This window comes from Etheostoma spectabile, chromosome 13, assembly GCF_008692095.1.
Source record: "Etheostoma spectabile isolate EspeVRDwgs_2016 chromosome 13, UIUC_Espe_1.0, whole genome shotgun sequence".
Classification (NCBI taxonomy): domain Eukaryota; kingdom Metazoa; phylum Chordata; class Actinopteri; order Perciformes; family Percidae; genus Etheostoma; species Etheostoma spectabile.
Genome location: NC_045745.1, coordinates 13,625,328 through 13,643,347, shown reverse-complemented (window position 1 = coordinate 13,643,347; position 18,020 = coordinate 13,625,328). Strand labels below are relative to the sequence as shown.

Below are 18,020 nucleotides of genomic sequence, written 5' to 3'. Positions count from 1 at the left end.
TGTGTGTGTGTGTGTGTGTGTGTGTGTGTGTGTGTGTGTTTCCCCAGTGAGGGATAGCATTTCTTTTACACTGGCTTCTGTGTGGGTGAGGATCCCCAGAGGGAGCTAGTTTTACTCGAAGCTGTCCAATTTGAAATAGAAGTTCCTCCGGGGAAAAGTTGAGAACATCAGCAGCGCTGACGCTACCCCCTGCTTGAAAAGATCTTTGAATTTAATCTCCTTTTGTCGGTACCTTGAAGGGAAGCTCAGTTGCCAACTTTCACCATACTGTAATCACTTCTCCTCACAAACAGCAGCCATGCTATCTCATGCTCCAATGACTAGTACATACTTTTGCTTGATCACTTAGTCGATGCAGTGTACTAGCTAACCGTCGTCCATTGCACCCTGAACTTTGAATATCAACCTTGAACCCTGGCTGAAATATTACTATAATCACTATGCTTGCATAGATAGATTTGAACTCCGAAAATGTCAGCAGCTTGGTTGCAATACAGCCCCAATTTTCTTCCCCTCTGCATCTGTTGGCAGGTCTGAGCTCTACTCGCCTTATCAAATAAATTGGACAGTGGCTACTTCCCCGATTGCCTCCTCAGAAAGGTTCTGGCTCACCCAAGGGTCTTCTGCCCATGGCTTTAGTTAATGGGAAAACTACTTAGAATAATTGTCCTCCCAAAGGACGCCTCTAATTCTGTTGCCGCCATGCTGCTGCATGTGCGTCCTGTGTGTGTGTGCGTGCGTGCGTGCGTGCGTGCGTGCGTGCGTGTGTGTGTGTTTGTCTGTCTGTCTGTCTGTCTGTGACTGAGAGGGAGAGACACACAAAAGGAGGAAAAAAGGAGCATATGCTGCTAAGGTTATGTGTGAGGATTTGTGTTCAAGGTGTTCACTTTCAGGACTGCCTTGTTATGGGAACACTGAAAGGCCAGGTCAGATTTTGTGTAAGTGCAGCAAGTGAAACATTTTTTTTGCGGTAACAAAATGTAATTGTTTTTACTTTGGTCTACACATCAGAAGGTAGGGAATGTGGTGAGGTTCATGCAATTTGTATGACTGATGCCTCTTGACAACATTTCACTGATTGTTGATGATCTGCAGTAAGTTGGTGTCTGGTGATCAGTTCATTAGCCCTCAGAGTGTTTATGGCTTTACAATTTAAACATAACGGCTCCAATGTTGCAGTAGATAATTTGAAGATCTGCTCTGATGTTATCTACTGCCCCACACTGCAAAGTAATCCGGTCAAAAAGAAGAATCAGCACATTCATTGATAAAGAAAATGATTGTTAGTCGTAGCCCTGACAGAAAGTTCATACAACATTATGATGGAACTAGAAGCAAATAGCAAATGTCTTCATAATGCAATAGGAGCTCAATTGCATTAAATGTGGTAAACATGGTTTAAGACTAATGTTTACTTCCAGACAGCATGAGCACTATAGACAATGTGTCTGCCAAGGTCACATCTAGTCACAACGTGAACATTGGTGATATCACACAGAGCTCAAAGCAACATGTTGGCCAAAAGCAGCAGGATTATGGCTGCCTAGTAGCAGTACGGTAATGCTGTGTTATAAGGTCACATACAGCAGGTCACGCAATTCCAGGTGTTCTGCTCCATCACGTAACAACCCATATGTTGGAAATGTATAAAAGTCCATTTTGGTCACTTGAATAGCGAAGAAAAAATCCTGAATCACGCAGGTTGTAATCACTCCAAACACATTTCTCTGTCTCTGAGGCAGAACTACATGTTCTCTGTATTTTATGTGTCTGTGTCTTCTGTTGGATTAAAAAATATTTTTAGCTGAGGTATGTTGGTGGTGCAGCGTGTGGTGTAATGTCTTGGCATTGTGTCTTGTCCTGGTTTTACCTGTCTATCCCATTAGCATTTGTTTATTGGAGGAAAACTTGTGTAAAATACACACATATACCCATGCTGGTGGTGACTACCCTTTAAGCTAAAACCCACCACAAGACCCTTTTCATTTGCTACACAAGTCAAACAGCCTTTGTTTAAAGGCCTGTAATTAAGTTTTGTAGTACAGTAAGAAGCCACAATCCAGTCAAAGCAAGTAGGAACACAACTGACATTTAAACTTCGAAGATACCTTAAGTCAGAAATGCTGAGCTTCTTAAAAGCCTCTACTGTACACTGTAATTATATTGTCTCGATATTTTCCATAGTAACAGACATCACTCGACTCGTGACAGATAGATCTTTCCCACTGATGCAAATATATGTTGAGCTTTTGTTTTCAAAACATTGAATTTTCCTGTCTGTTATCATCACTGCATAACTATGAAATAGTGTCTAAATGTGGCATTATTACATCAGTAGTTCTATCTATGTATCTATCCATGCAGCTCCAGAAAAGTCTCTCATCAAAATAACTAAATGATTGTCCTGCTTTCCACTCCTTTTTTTCTCCTCCAGTGAATTGTCAGATTAGGCCAAATCCTGACTACTGGACCATACTTTGGGGCACATTGTTGCCTTTTTCATTTCGTCAGACTCGATAATACAGTCATTTCTGACTGTATTACTGAGTCTGCTGATAATGTCCCCGTTGGCCAGGTCCTCTTGCATGGCCTGGCCGCTCCGTTTACTTATCAGATGGGCGTTCGTTTCTCTGACTGTCATAATGAGCATTGTTTTTTTTTTTTTTGCATCACTCTGCTAAGTGAACATCTGTGGCTGCGATGTCTGTCGTTTGTGCTAAGCGCTCATTACAGCAGTGTCTCTGCACTGCATTTCCAAACACTGTCAAGTGTCAAACTTGTCAAAATGTCGCAACACATTGCTATTATTACGGTATCTTTATTTTGGCATTGTCATTTGATCATCTTTGGTTTCCATACAGAACTATGGAGTTTTCTGTTGCGCCATGGTGACTATTTTCACTCAAACTACTACAGTTTTTTTTCTTTTCTTACCAAATACACTGGAAATAAAGAAAGGGCCTGGATCTTGCATATTGCTTTGAGGGTCTGCAATCCCCCAGATTATTGACATACCCCCCCACCCTCAGCCACACACAGGGACACACACACACACACACAAACACACCAACAATCTATGACTGGCAGACCAGGAAACATAAAACTGTCAGTCTTTCTTGGGCAGCTCTGGCTCCTCTCCACCTTTGGAAAGAAGTAATACAAGGAAAAGAGTTTAGCTAGTCAGGTACTACTGATGTACTACAGGTACAGCTCGTTTACGGTGTCATTTTAATTATTTCCTGTTTTGACGCTGGATTGAGAAAGGATTTAGAATTTGTTTTGAACGGTTAAATGAAGCTCTGAAAACCAACAGCAAACTTTTTCTGCTTTTAAAGTGGCCCCTTTAAACATAGCATGACATGCTGAAGCTGAAACTTTGTGCACAGTGAAGTATGTGATTGAATCACATGTCATTGGACACATAAAAGCACCATTTCCACAACTGGCCAAGGACAAATAAAAATGTGCACTTTGAATTATACATATCTTCATGGAATGGAATTTGTTGTGTCTGCAGTTGCACAAGCGGCAAAGTTGTCTGTAAAGTGCCCCCTCAGAGGAGCTAATGGAGCTTCTGCCTACAGGAAAAAAAAAGGCTTTGCTGGCCAAATTTAGCTGATGGGGCGAGGCCCCGTTTCTGCTGTAATGCAAAAAGGTAGTGCAGCTAATGCCTCTGAGACATTCAAGTGCTGACATTTTAGTTGTTTATTTACTTTTCTGCCTTCATCTCTGCATCACTAAAGGGACAACCGAGAAACCCCAGCTCCATCCGTCAGGGCTTCGCTCACCAGTGGTAACACTACAAGTGTTCTGTGGGTTGTTGTCACCGCCATCCGTGATCAAATGTTTGTTTACGACGTCCCACTCGGCAGCATAACATGCCACTTGTGAATGCCAAATACCAGAGTCCAATCTGTCTGGGGCTGGCAGACAGAGACGAAGGTCTTGGTTGTTCATTTGATAATTTCACAAGGGTATTGTAGTCAAGCCCTGCTGAAATGCACAAATCAGAGAGGGGAGTTGTATTTCAGAAAAGAGATGAAAATTGAGGGAATGGCCCGGCAGAAATGGAGTTCTCATCAAAATCACTTTTGTAGGAGTGCCCTCGATCTAGTTTGACCTTCCATGGTGAGGGAAGGGATGGGTTGTAATTATCTGATATTCACACCAAAGGGAAGGACATTTTTAATGTGTCTGGCATTAGTTTCTTATGTATAAGCGCTGTAAAAATGTTCTTAATTAATTGGCAACAATGACAAAAGCACTTTCTCTTATCCTGAAAAAAATTGACATTTTACAGCTTGAAGTTATGTCTTTATGTCGTCAGTGGTGTTAATTTATGACAGGGATGCAGTCCTTTTTAGTGGATATTTTGGTTTATTACATTGCCATTATCCGTTAACACAGCACCACAGCAACACATTGTTAAGAGTTCCCTTTCTATTTTGGTTCCAAATTGTATGCAATATTAGCCACATAGCAAACCTAAAATAATACTGCCCATCGGGCATGATGTGTCATAATGTGTTTTTGATAGATCAATATTTTTCTGTTTTTAATTTGGTATGATGAAAGCATTAGGGTTAAAAAACACTGCTTTTACGTTTGGTACTTACTATATATTGTTGTATAGTTATTTATTTACAAAGCTACTGAGAAAGTGAGAGAGAGTTGGAAAAGATGGAGTTTGCACTGTTTTCTGCACACCAACTTTGGAATTCTTTTTTTCTTTTTCTGAGAAAAACACTCTCAGTAACTGATAACAAAAATCCCCGGACTTATTATTTTTTTTATATTCAAGAAATGACCATATCGCACATCAACAATGATTTATTTTTATTTGTGTCTTTTTTGGTACATAGAGAGGTAGGGAGGGGATAACTGTGAACTAAGACCTACTTTAAGAGATACTGCAGCTATTCATCATGAGGACTCGGTCCTTAGAGTAAGAAGGCCTGAGCTTTATAAGGTGTGAGCAGTGGGAGCATCTCTGTAGTTCAAAGGCGAAGACAGAAAAAAAAAGTCCTCCCCCAGTGCATTTCTGTCACACGTGTGGGCAGCCTTTGAATGTGGTGAAACAACAAAAAAGAGAATTCCCGTGTTCAGGCATGTAGTGTCACAATTTACTTAATTTTCTGCTTCTGCGCTCCCTACGGCTCCCTACGGCTCGCTACGGCCTTTTGAAGACTCACTTTAAGCAAGCCTTAACACCAGTTGTTAAATACTTCCTTAACCAAGGGGAAGGGCAGTAGAACATCTTTTACCAGCTTATGGTTATACAGTATCTGCCGGTCTAGCTTTTATGGGGTTTATTGATCAATGCCAGTGATTCTAAGATTACTTCATCAGATGCTCAGATTTCTAGTTCTGAAAAGATAATACTGGTGAATGTTATTTCAGAAGCATCAATTAATTGGTCCTGCAAACAAGTATTGCTAGCGTAGCCAATGCCAATAGCTGTTTTTCCTCAGTGCCATAGCACTCCAGTGTTGTTCAAAACCTGTTCAAAGCACAAAATGAGCCACTCATTACATGGTGAGTTGGGTGACATGGTCCTTCATTACAATAAACATGGGTATTGTAGTTCATTTTTGAGGCACTCCCACACATACATTGCCCTGCTGCTGAAAATCAAACTCAATAGAGTATCACATGTTAATCAATCTGTGTCTGAAAACAGTCCCCAACAAAGTCTCTATTTCCAGTTTGAGTAATGTTTATCAAAACTTATAGTGCCCAGCTGTTTTAAGAAATTATTGAGACTTTTTAGAAAATAAAACATGTATTTGTGGCCTTTTTTTTCTTTTTTTAAGGAGCCAATGTAAAAAATGTAGAATAACGTCAGCCTCACCCTTCAAAACTCTGTTTCATTGTCTTGTTTTTGAACATAAACTCAAAGCGTACCTGCTAGCATTTTCAAATGCTCAGAAATGGAGAAAAGAGTTATCCAGGAGCAACTAGCGTCATGAAAACTTCCAACCTTGAGGGTAGAAAGCATCAGTCTCCAGATAAAAAGAAAAAAAGAAAAGTTTTAAAATTGCAATGTTTAGCATGGTAATGTCTTACCTCAGCATTAGATGTTTTTTGTGGATCTCTGCAATAATTATCTGGCTTACTCATCTCTTCTGTTAGAATGTGACTTTATTGTTTGTATTAATTACAGAGCACTGGAAGCTGGAAGTGCTGCTGATGTTACTTTAAATTCAAGCAGTTATGGTTGGTACTTAGTCTGGTTGTTTTGTAAGAAATGTGGGGTGTTAATAACTAGTAATGTGCTGTTGCCTACTATGGCATTTAACATATCACTGTGCTGCATTGCTCATTTTCACCTACAAGATACAAATCAGTTTCAGCATGTGCAAACAAGCAGCTGCAGGTTCAAATTTGTAATCTGTGTACATGTGATATTTCCCCAGCTTCTCATATTCAAATTTTTGGAGCCTTCCATTAAAAAAAGTCTGTTCCTGGCAGGTTCACCCTCCCGTCAGGTTCACTCTCCTGTCTTTTCAGCTGCATGTTTCTGTGCTGCTGTCGAGAAAACCTCAGAGCTGTTTACTTGTGAAGATAAACATTATAGATATCAAAGTGTTTGAGACGATTGATGAGATTGCTGCTTATGCTCCAAGGGCGAGGCCGTGGTTGACACTCGAGAGTTGCCGACTATTGCGAGAAAACCAATACAGTGCCAGGAAAAAAAGAGCTCTTTCTCTCTCTGTGTGCCATTTTGCAAATTATTCACATGAATTACTGCATTAATTGTGTTTTTTCTTAGAAAGACCCAGCAGCTTTTTTTTGGGATTGATTTTGAATTGGATTTTTTAATTTGTGTACGTGTCATGATTTTCTCGTTTATTACGTGTGCATGTCACGATTTTCGAACATGACTTGCACACGTGAACTTGCATGACACTGGGGTGCTCTGGGGGTCGCAACAACGGGGAAATGAAACGCCACATGCGGGACGGTGACAACAACTCATGATCAAGGGGGACATGATCCACGGTCAGCGGGAAAAATTAAATGCCACACACTGAAAAAAAACACACAAAAATAACCATTAACCATTAAATAACCATTAACCATTGTGGCCAAAAATAACGACAGTAAGGTGACCTGTACACAAATCAATAGATTAAATAACGTGACCATTCCACAAACTTCAATGACACTGGGCTGGCAGTCCATGTTAGAAAATGGTCTAATCAGCTGTGTTAATTACAAATTTTACTTTAGTCTGGATCTACGACAACACGGACAGAATTTCCGCCAGATGCCCCTCACTTTCTGCTATCTTTTTGTTTACTTTAAACACTAGTTGCATCGAGGAACCTTGACCGGAACCTCCGAGCAACGTTACACACTGAAAATGGCAACAAGGCAGGCCTGGTATGATTGTAAAGAATTACATGTCTACGGCATTTACTCTCTAACTGGTACGCTTTCAGACCTATTTGTGGGGATTTGCTACGTACAAAAATACACAACGATACACTGGTTTACAAATGAAGTTTGAACCATGTATCCAGATCATTTGTATAGCTCATGTTACAACTAACTTCGTTTGTGCAAATGTTCCACCTAAACCCGATCCTTCCTGAGACCATTTTGCAGAGCCACGCTCGCTGCGTACGGAGTTTAGCACCGCCCACGACGAGTGTGATTGGTTAAAAGAAATGCAAACAACCCTTGACTGTTCTTTCTCCTATCCAGGAGTATATGCTCCTGTTGCCAGACCTTCCTCTGCAGCGCTGCGGAGATAGGTCTGGCAATGTGAGACAAAGACTCCAAGTCAGACAACAGGTTACTTTTTAGAAATTAAAATGTATGTTTAGAGTGTAATATTATATCGTATAATCATCTTCACTGATGTGATGTGATCAAAGAAACCTATCCGGTTAGACGAATGATAAACAAGAAAATCAAAACTTCAGTAATTTCACGTGGTTAGCGTGATCCCCTCACATTGCCTCAGACCCTCGCTAAATACCCTAATCTAAAACTGTATTTAAGTTAATGCACTCTTGTCCAAAGGGAAACAAGTTTTACAACATAACGCTGGGCACAAGGGGTTGTTCAAGAAGGAACCGGATACATCAGGCCTGTACGGGGCAGATCAGAAGGGGCTTCTACCCTCGGGCCCACTAGGATCTTAAATGAGGAGACTGCCCCTCCCTCTTCCACACCCACTGAATGAATCATGCACAAGTTGAAGGAGTTGATGAGATTACATTTCACTGGAATTGCATCTCCTACGATTTCATGTGACAAAGAAAATTGATTGATTGATTGATTGATTGATTGAATGAATTAATAAACAGTGGACATCTTTTTAGACTCTTCAAGTCGGTCCTGTGACATCATTAAAGCCTGCTTCACACTGGAGACGCGTGAGCTTGCTTCATCCATCGACAATGTGTATTATAGGTGTCAGGATACAGCATACGGGGGGGATCTTTATTAAAGTGAATTAGTGATCATATTAGTGATGTATCCCCCATATGCATAAATTATATATCATGTATAGCCTAATTTTACGCATGATCCATGATAATGAAGATACAGAAAAAAAGAAAAGCATTGCAAACACAGCATATTGTCAATATTTTAGAGACCCCCCCAGGATTTCCAACACACATATGTTTTCAGGGGAACTCATGGCTTATTAAGAGGATCCCCCTCCTGGCTCCTGTGTAGTTCACACCCACACAGCACTGACCTATATCCCAGCATCCATTCAATCAATTCTCCAAGAAAAGCAGCAGTTTTACCATGTTTGCTTTTTGAATTGGCCCATCCCAGCCACTGTACCCTGACTTCTACCCTGAGCTTGTTAAATGGCCCATTTTTAATACATATTCAGATTGATACTATACAATACGCATTTGTAGTCTAGACTATCAAAAATGTATTTCATTGTCGAGATTTCAAGCAATTTAAGTCTAGAAACACATTTTTTTGTCAGCCTCATTATGTCGTGGAAATATTCCAGTTTAGTGACTGCTCTGCCTGTGGGGACGATCTTTTCAAATGTGTTCAATAAATACTCTTTTAAAGGGCCATTAAGAAGCAAATTAAAGACTTGGGAGCTATTATTTGATTTTATCCTGGTTTGCATATTTTATTTATTAAAAGCAGACGGTTAGATTAAATTACAATGTGTAGCATGGTAGTTGCCATGATTTCTGGCAGCAAATGTCATAAGTGGGTCATGAGGACATGGGCCTCTGTGCCCAATGGAGAGCAATCCAAATTCTTGAGTACAAGCACACCATGGAGACACAACAAGCTGCACAGAAGAGACAAGTATGCTTTAATTGGAGTGAAAACCATACAAAAAATGAAGAGAAGGATTCTTTGAAGTTTTCTTGAGTGTGTCCTAGGCAGTTACAATGCATTTATTGGACAGATGTTTAAAAGTGTCTTACAGCTCCAGCATGTGATAAGTCTTTCTACCAAAACTCTGCACTGGCTGAAAAATAGGTATTGATAATAGACTACTTTACACTAAATTAATCTGATGGCATACTTTTGCAATTAATACCCGATTGATCACACTGTGCTGTGGTCATTTCATTCTGTGGGACAGTTCCTGTTTTACCAGGACCCCAGGGAGCTCAGAAACGGGCAGATCAGAAATCTGGCATGAAATGTATTGACCAAAAGCTCTTCTGTTTAGCAGTCTGTCAGCCAACTTCGAGTCTAATAGATGTTGCCATGGCAGAAGGCATCTGTGTGGAATGAGTAAGTAATAGCTCTGTCTTAGCTAAAGTGGCTCACACTGCCTCTCCACTTTTCCTGTGTAGCAACAACAGAGATTCGGAGAATTTGGGTGTGTATTATTTGCAGGTTACTGCCGCACAGCTTTCCCATTTGCAATGCTCTTTCATTAATCAGCATTAACGCTGTTCAATGGGAGCCCGATTCATGTGGCGCTCCCATGGGTAATGATTCATCCCCTCTCATTTGTGGTGCAAAAATGAACCAGAGTCTGTGAAAAGGGCCATCTGATTAAAAGCATTGGTTCTGTGCAGTATGCAGAAGATTATGATGAATATGTAGTGGCTTTTATAATCTGCTGGTGAGTGTAGGTAATGAATATAAATACAAGTATTACTCACCAGGGTTGCACCCTTACCAGGAAATGCACTGAGAATGGTTGTGCTCAACAATAATGTGTAATGATCATCTCTTAGATCAGTATTTTTTTTTTCAAGATACAGTGATCAAGTAGGAACTGGGTCACCTCATTTAGTGAGAGTCTGAGGGTATTACGTTTTCCCCTTTTCAACTCACATCAAAGGCAACACGCTTGATCAGGGTGATTTCTTAAACATTACATTTTTCTGTTTCATCTCCCCTTGACGCTGCTGTATCAGATAATTACTGTATTTTCTCTGATGTGCGGGATTTGATGAAAGAAAACAATAAGCGATGCAATAACAAGAAACAATGTTTTAGAAACAGCAACCTGTTTATGTCAGACAAAAAGTAAAACACAAGATTTGTGATGGGATGATTTGTACCAGACATGGCACGTTTAGGACCGCAAATGCAAATGCAAAGCTGTTACAAAGTTCAACATTTATAGGTTAAGTTGGTTCCACATGGCCATGAATCCTAATTCTCTCAGGTCACGTTCATACATTCTGTCGTTTGGTAGACTTCAATTTCACGAGCTTTGTATACAGTAGGTTCAACTGATGAAAGAAGACAAATTTAAACTTATTTTAAATTGTTAATCACTTTGAACTCAGCAAACTGAGAATGATGGTGATTATGTTAAAACACGGATTGTGTTTGAGCTGTGTGCTTATTCTGGATGAAGAAAGGGAGACGGTTTCAGCTGAAAGTCAATTGCTTTCACAAATCATGGATGAGTGGTCGATGCACTGAGCGCAGGTTAGCGTAGCAAATGGAAACACCTCAGCGGGGCTTCAGAATTTTTATCTGCCAGAGAAATAAATGGAACGATCTGGGAGATGTCGCAGGGGCCTCAAACTTTCAGCCGTATGTTAATGACACACTTGAGAGAAGAATTTGATTTAGGCGATGCTTTCGGTGAGTTTGTCCAGAGGAAGCTGTTGTTGTTCAGAGTGGAGATGCAGTGATGTTGTGGCGGGAAGAGAAAAGTGAAGCAGAAATTGGCACTCATTCTTTCACAAGCAACGTGACAGCCTCCTGGAGAACACTTGTCTACTTATCATATCCCAATACTAATATTTTTGTCATTTAGTGTTAAATACAGAATTTAAAATATTTTCCTCATGTCTGTGGCCACAATCTTGAAGCTAAGCTTAACTTAGCTACCGCTGTGTTTATTAATGAATAGTCTTGAAGGCAGACAAACAAAAGCCAAACATGTTAATAATTCATCTCTGTCTTGTATTTCATGAAAATGAGACCATCAGATCAATAATCTTGATTGGTTCTGAATGTCTGTGGATGGGCTGTTTGTCTCCATCATGCTTCAGTGCAGGAGATAAGGGTGGCTCTGTCAAAAAAACAGAATCACAATAATAACTGGGAAGAGAATGCTTTGGTTTTTCCTCTCTGCTATTTAGTATTCTGTCAGTGGACACCTAAATTGCACGTCAAGGTAAAGTCACAAAGGACAGCTGCCAGAACTGGTTTGTTACCGAGCTGACAGAAAATTAAAATGTATTCTTCACTGATTTGAACAGCCTCTTGGTTTAAGGTGGAAACCAGCACTGTCGTCTGGATACACTTTAGCAGATTGAACAAACCTCACAAATGATCTTACTTCTAAACTACACACAGAAGTTAATTCATCTTATACCACTGGAAAGCCTGATTATATCCTTTTTAAATTGTGCCACATTTGTAAGGAACATGCATTTGTGAGATGAGCAGCAGAGCTGAGTATGTGGGTGGCGCCCATGAAAAATTTGCTAAATTGTCCCAAGAAGACCGCTTCCTCATCCTGTCATCACTTACACAATCTTCTACAGATTTGCAGTCAGGGTCTGCAGGATGATGTGGCCGACGGCTCACTGCCCAGACAATTAGAACAGACTGGACTCAGCCAATCTCTGGTCTCAAAGGGGTGACAGAAGGCCTGCTATAACTGCCCTCCACCGTCAGGCCCTTTTGTGCTGGTGTCGGCAACAGGGGTACTGGAACCTAAACATGTGGAGGAACATTATGTTCTGCAATGAGTCCAGATTCTGCCTACAGCACTTGGATCGTGGGGTCAAATTGTGAAGGAGACATGTAGAATGCTTTGCTGATTGCTCCATTGATAGAGCATTATCTCTCTAACCAGAAAAATGAGGCTTGTCATCATTTAAGGAAATCTCAATGCAGAGAGATATCCAGACAAAATTCTGCAACCAGTGGCAATCCCATATCTCCACAGTCTGGGATCAAGCTATCCTTCAATATGACAACGCACGTCCCCACAGGGAGGGGTTTATCAGAGACTACATCCAGAATTTGGGAGTGGAGAGGATGGAATGCCCTGCCAGAAGTCCTGACCTCAACCCACTTGTGGAATCAGCTTGGGCGTGCTGTTTGTGCCAGGGTGACCAACCCCACTACGTTGGCTGACTTGTGACAAATGCTGGTTGAAGAACGGGATTTCATCCCAAGCAGTGTGTGACCAGACTGGTGACCAGCAAGAGGAGGAGGTGCCAGTTTGTTTTGGCAGTGTATGGTCCTTCCACACGCTCCTGTTTGTTAAATGAAAAAATTGTGAAATTGCCAATATGTCTTGTTACTTCAGACTTCAGTCACTCAATCCACCAAACAGGAGTCAACAAAGAAAAGTTGTTGGGCATTGTCGGAGAAGATTTGGCAAATTTTTCATGGGCACACCCACTTACTCAGCTCTGCTGCTCAGCCCTCAAATGCATGTTCCTTACAAATGTGGCACCATTTAAGAGGGAAATAATCAGGCTTTCCAATGGTATAAGATGTCTTGCCAAGAAGCATTGTTACAACAAAGCAATAATCTACCAAACACAAATGTCCTTAATTTTTGTGCGTAGTTATTAGTTTTAGGTAGCCTGGAAACCAGACCAAATTGCCAGCTCTTGTTTTTGCTCTGTCAGATATGTCTGGCCCCCATCACGTTCAGACCAGGTCCCTGGGGCCACAGTCGTTTATCTAATATGGGGCGGGTTTAAGATGCTAAATAATATAGAAGCTTCATGCTTAAATGTAGTTACACTACATAGGTACTGATTGTTTCTGTGTATCCAAAAATGCACCAGGCTCACAAAACTCAGCTCAAACTGTTAAACCAGTGTACTGCTTAGCTGTAATTTGATAAAGTGTATGAGACTTCTTCAAAACGGATCAAGACCCGCCCCAACTGTTTAAATGTTTGAAAGATTACACACATATATATATATGTAAGGTTCAATGTTATTATTTATGGTTTATTTATGCCAGAGAAGAATTTGATTTGTATTTACATTGGGAGGTATTTCTTCCATATGTATCAAGTGATGTGTTGTGCATCTACATGTTGATCATGTATATTTATTCATGGGAAAATGGGTGAAATAAAATAAATACATTACAGAATTTCCCTTCGGGGATCAATAAAGTATTTCTGATTTATAAAAACATGCATACATTGCACCACTCCTGTTCCATGCAGTGTATTTCCGGGATATTTCATGTGAACATCTGAAATATTAAGAGACTACAGGGAATATGAGTGGTTTCCAGGTTCAACCATCCTCCCTGCTGAAGTGTCCTTGAGCACAAAATGTGAATTCCTACCAGCTCAGTGTAGTATGTTCTCCCTGATGAGCTGAGGGTTGTAAAAGGAGGATTTCACTTCACAATCAATCAAGTATCCTGATATTGTTTCTTTTGGATTGTGTTTTTGGGAAATCCAACATTATTTAATCTGTTCAACTGCCTCATTAGTTAGTACATTTTTTCAAAAAGCATGAGAACTAAATTTGGAAGCTTTCAGATGTCAGTGGTTAATATAACTGGATAAATGCCCAGTGGGTGCAGTATGAAGCCCCATATATTAGATTTTATAGGAAATGTTAGTAAACACTGACCTGAAGTAGTCCTAGCCTTCTGGCTCATATATCATATAATATGTCATATTCATCCATCTCTGTTATTGATTCATCTGTGGAATTGCTTTTGCCATGACTTAATACAAGTAGAAGGACTGCTTCACAGAGAGGGCGCTCACCTCTGACCCTGCACATAAATCATCCCCTCTAATAAAATTGACCTGTCCCATTCTTTTTCCCTTGCTATTTCCTGCAGGGTCAAAGCAAAGAAAGGGGTGAACCTGCTCGAGACCAAGTCAAAGAACCCCCAGTGGAAGGTGGACTGGGAAGTGCAGTCCGGCGCCAAGCACTCCATTACCACCATCGATGTGAACAAGAACAAAGCAGTCAAACAGGGGTAAGTCAACATCCCTGTGCTTAAACAACTGTTTCTCTCTAACCAACTTCTGCAGCTGTTGATTCCTGTCCTGCTGCTGCCACACAAAGACAATGATATCTGTCTTCCTTAACACTGGACAAAAGTTCTCCAAAAAGCTTTCCTTGCGTGTAACAGTCATAGTTCACTCTTTGATCAAAGGCATCTTATAAAAGCATACACCATACTTCGCAAATGCCCCAGGAGCCACAAAAGATAAAATACAACTTTGACCCACACCAGTGAATAAAACAGCCTCCGCTGTGTAGCACAAAGTTAAATGAGTGGAGATGTTATCTGCTTAGTCTAATTACATCTGCTGTTAATTCAGTCTATGTAGAGTGTTGAGGTTGGTGGTTTTGACTGCGGGCATTAAAATACCTTTGAGATGAGATCTTGTCTAAGAGCAGTAATTATGCAAAGTTCATCAAGGAGTAAAAACACCTAATCACAGTCCTGTAGAGTCTGACGGGACTGTAATGGACTCTGTCTGGGCAGATTCTATGGTAAATGCAACTTTATGGTAATGGTAAAACTGGAGTTGCTAAGTGATTTGCAGGCTTAAGAAGTCTACATGTTGTACAGCCAGTAATGAATTTGTTAAAGAATACAGCCTAAGTGATTTGACCAGTAAAGAGCAGCATGGACATGTAGAGTCAGCTTAAAGGGTCAATTTACCCCAAAATTACAAAACACAAACATGAACAAAAAAGTGGTATGAAGCCAGGGATCTTTTTGATTTTGGATATATGCCTCTACTCCGATACAATAGAGGTGAATTGGAAAGTGAAAAGTTATGTTTTAAAAGTTCAACATTACAGCAACATTTCTTTCCATAGTCTTTTTCTACAGTTTTTATGGACTAAAATGGTGCAGCTTGGCCTGCCTTTAAACTAATCCCACTGAGGAAAAGCAACCTAAATTGTACAATACTAAATCACAATACGTGATGCATTTAATTCATTAAGAATTAAAGCACTGGGAGTAAGGCTGGGGATCACCAAGCCTTGGAGACGTTAGCAACTGCCGGCCCAGATATTGGAAGAGCGAGAACCGAGTGGCCTTACCTGAAAAAGAAATCCACCTTTCCTCTCTGGTTTACTTCTTAGCGCCTTCATGGCAGCCTTTCTTGCTATATTTAGTGACCCATGTCATGTAATTTTTGCCACTCTGTCACCATGTGTGATATGTTCAGTAGGGGGTCAAGCATGGAAAGAGAGATGTGTCATACTGGATTTTGTCAAAAACCCAGTAAATTCTGTGGCCACCTAAAGCCAAACAGACAAACAATATGCATCTGAAGTCATAAAGTCACGGAAGAATTAATGTTTTGATTCTTTATTACCATCAAATTGATTGAACATGAGTTATATATTATCATTATATCAAAGCGTTTTATATATATATATATATATAAATATATAAAAAGAACTCATGTCTCTGAAGATTTTCTTTTGGAAATGTTAAGTTGTAAACTCGGTTTGGAATCAGAATCAGAATCAGAAATACTTTATTGATCCCCGAAGGGAAACTCTGTGTTGTAGTTGCACAAATATTATAAATAGAGTAGAAATACAAGAAATAAAGAAATGTAAGGAATTGGTACGGTATTTACATAAAGGAATTGGTACTTGTATTTAAGGTTGTTTGAAGGTCTGCACAAAGTCTTTATTCGTATGATGGAGCAGAATTTTAAGGTTAAAGTAATGAATTCCAACAAAATATCAACCAAGTAATTTGTGATGTGTGGAAACATACGCAATGCTATTCTTTGCTGTGGGAACTGACTTCACCAGATAAATAACAAGATGAGGGTGAGGCTGATTTCTTTTCCTGACCTACTGTAGTATGAGATGCTTAAAGTTAAAGTTGCACTGTGTAGATTTCTATATGATTAATGTAATGTATGTAATTATATGTTGGTGTTTGTAGAGAAATAAGTGCTAGTGAAAATCTGGGCGCTCCAGATGTTTCTTTTCATGCATTGCATTGCATTCTGCCACAGTGTTTATTCTGACACTATTATGAGGCGCCAAAGCAGGAAATGTTGCAATCCTACACATAGTGGTTTTCACCAGATTTTAACCATAGGGGCGGGGGAGCAGAAAATCCTCATACGAGTCTTTTTTGGAAAAGGCAAGAGTTATTTTTGGCGGCAGTAACACATAACCTATTTAGTTTAACGAGGACTTGTTGCCTGTGGGCAGTGTTAGAACAATAGTTTATGCTTTCCTATGCATAACAAAAGCCTCTGCTAAATGTCTGTGTGGCTGAGAATATAGTGTTTGGCATATACAGTATTTCAGACTATTACAAATAAATGTACTTCCTACAAATTTAATCAAACAAGGTTGCTTCTTTAATTCTTCAAAACTAATCTGACAAATACAGACCTGCAATTCATGTGTTCTTGTGGATAGTTATTGTCATCATACTTTCAGCACCTTCTTTGTTTTGTCGACAAAAAAAAAGTATATCCAACCCTTTTGTCTTGTTTGAGTGGACGAGCGTTTACTGCAGGACTGAACTAGGTGCTACAGCCTAATAAGACTCCGAGACTTTACAGTAATGAGCCCAAAAATACATCCATTCTCAAGACAGTTCTTCCCCTCATTACCCAATTCAATTCCCTAATAAGCAGATCTGATCTAATATGTTTTCTAAGTTTAATAAATGTTTTCATTCATATGTTTTTTTTATACAAGATTTAAGAAGCAAAGAAGTAACTGCTCACTATTTAAAGCCCCACGCCCCCCCCCCCCCCCCCCCCCCCCACACACACACACACACACACATACTCACTTCTCCCCCACAAAAAGACAAATTACACATACACAAGCATCATTTTGCATCTCACTGGTGAATACATCTTAGTACCATTTCTGTTTGAACATCTGGTTTTGCTTGCTCCAAATTACTTGAAGTTGAGGAAATGGGGTGACAATGTTTTCCCTTCAGGGTGATCTCTTCATCACTCTCCTCTCTTTATTATTCTCTTCTTATCTTGGAGTTTCTCTTCATCACATCACTCTTTAGTCAGTGTTGGAATTATTCAACGTATTTATTTTTCTGCAACCCTCCATCTGGAACAGTCTCATTCTACCAGCAGCTCGTTGATAACGCCACATGAACCAATGCATTATTGATCACGGTCAATGGATTCCAAATGAATAATGTTCTTGAAATGGCTGTGGCATTACCATTGTCACAGTCGGGACAAGAGTAATAACCAATAATTGAAACTTTTGCTTTTAAAGCAGGGTTGGTAATGTTGAAAAGCTAGCAAGATTTGAAAGTTTCATCTCCTCGGGGGCTCCATCTAACCCCTCCCCCTCCCCTTGGTGCTCCGCCCCACACACAGAAGAGCATGAGCATCGTGACTGCAATTTTACTTCATGTCTCATTCACCAGTGCGCAAATATTATAATACTGAATCCTTAAAACAAACATGACTACTGTTAGCAATGCGGCAACAATGCACATTGAGCTCAAGCTCATGCACAGGAGGAGTAGACTACGCGGAGTGGCGATAAGAAACATTTCATTGGTTCTTACCCAGGCTTTTGCCTGACTCGGAAAGGGTCTTTTAGGGGGGGGGGGGG

At 40.2% G+C, this 18,020-nt stretch overlaps 1 protein-coding gene across 2 annotated transcripts in view; it reads left to right on the top strand.

The window, feature by feature from the left end:
- Nucleotides 1-18,020, top strand: part of tmem132e (transmembrane protein 132E) — a 346,965-nt gene that overhangs the window by 273,258 nt on the left and 55,687 nt on the right. For both annotated transcript variants that reach the window (XM_032533311.1, XM_032533312.1), the window contains exon 3: nt 14,260-14,400. In XM_032533311.1, coding sequence (XP_032389202.1) covers nt 14,260-14,400 — 141 coding nt within the window. The remainder of the gene's footprint in view (nt 1-14,259; nt 14,401-18,020) is intronic.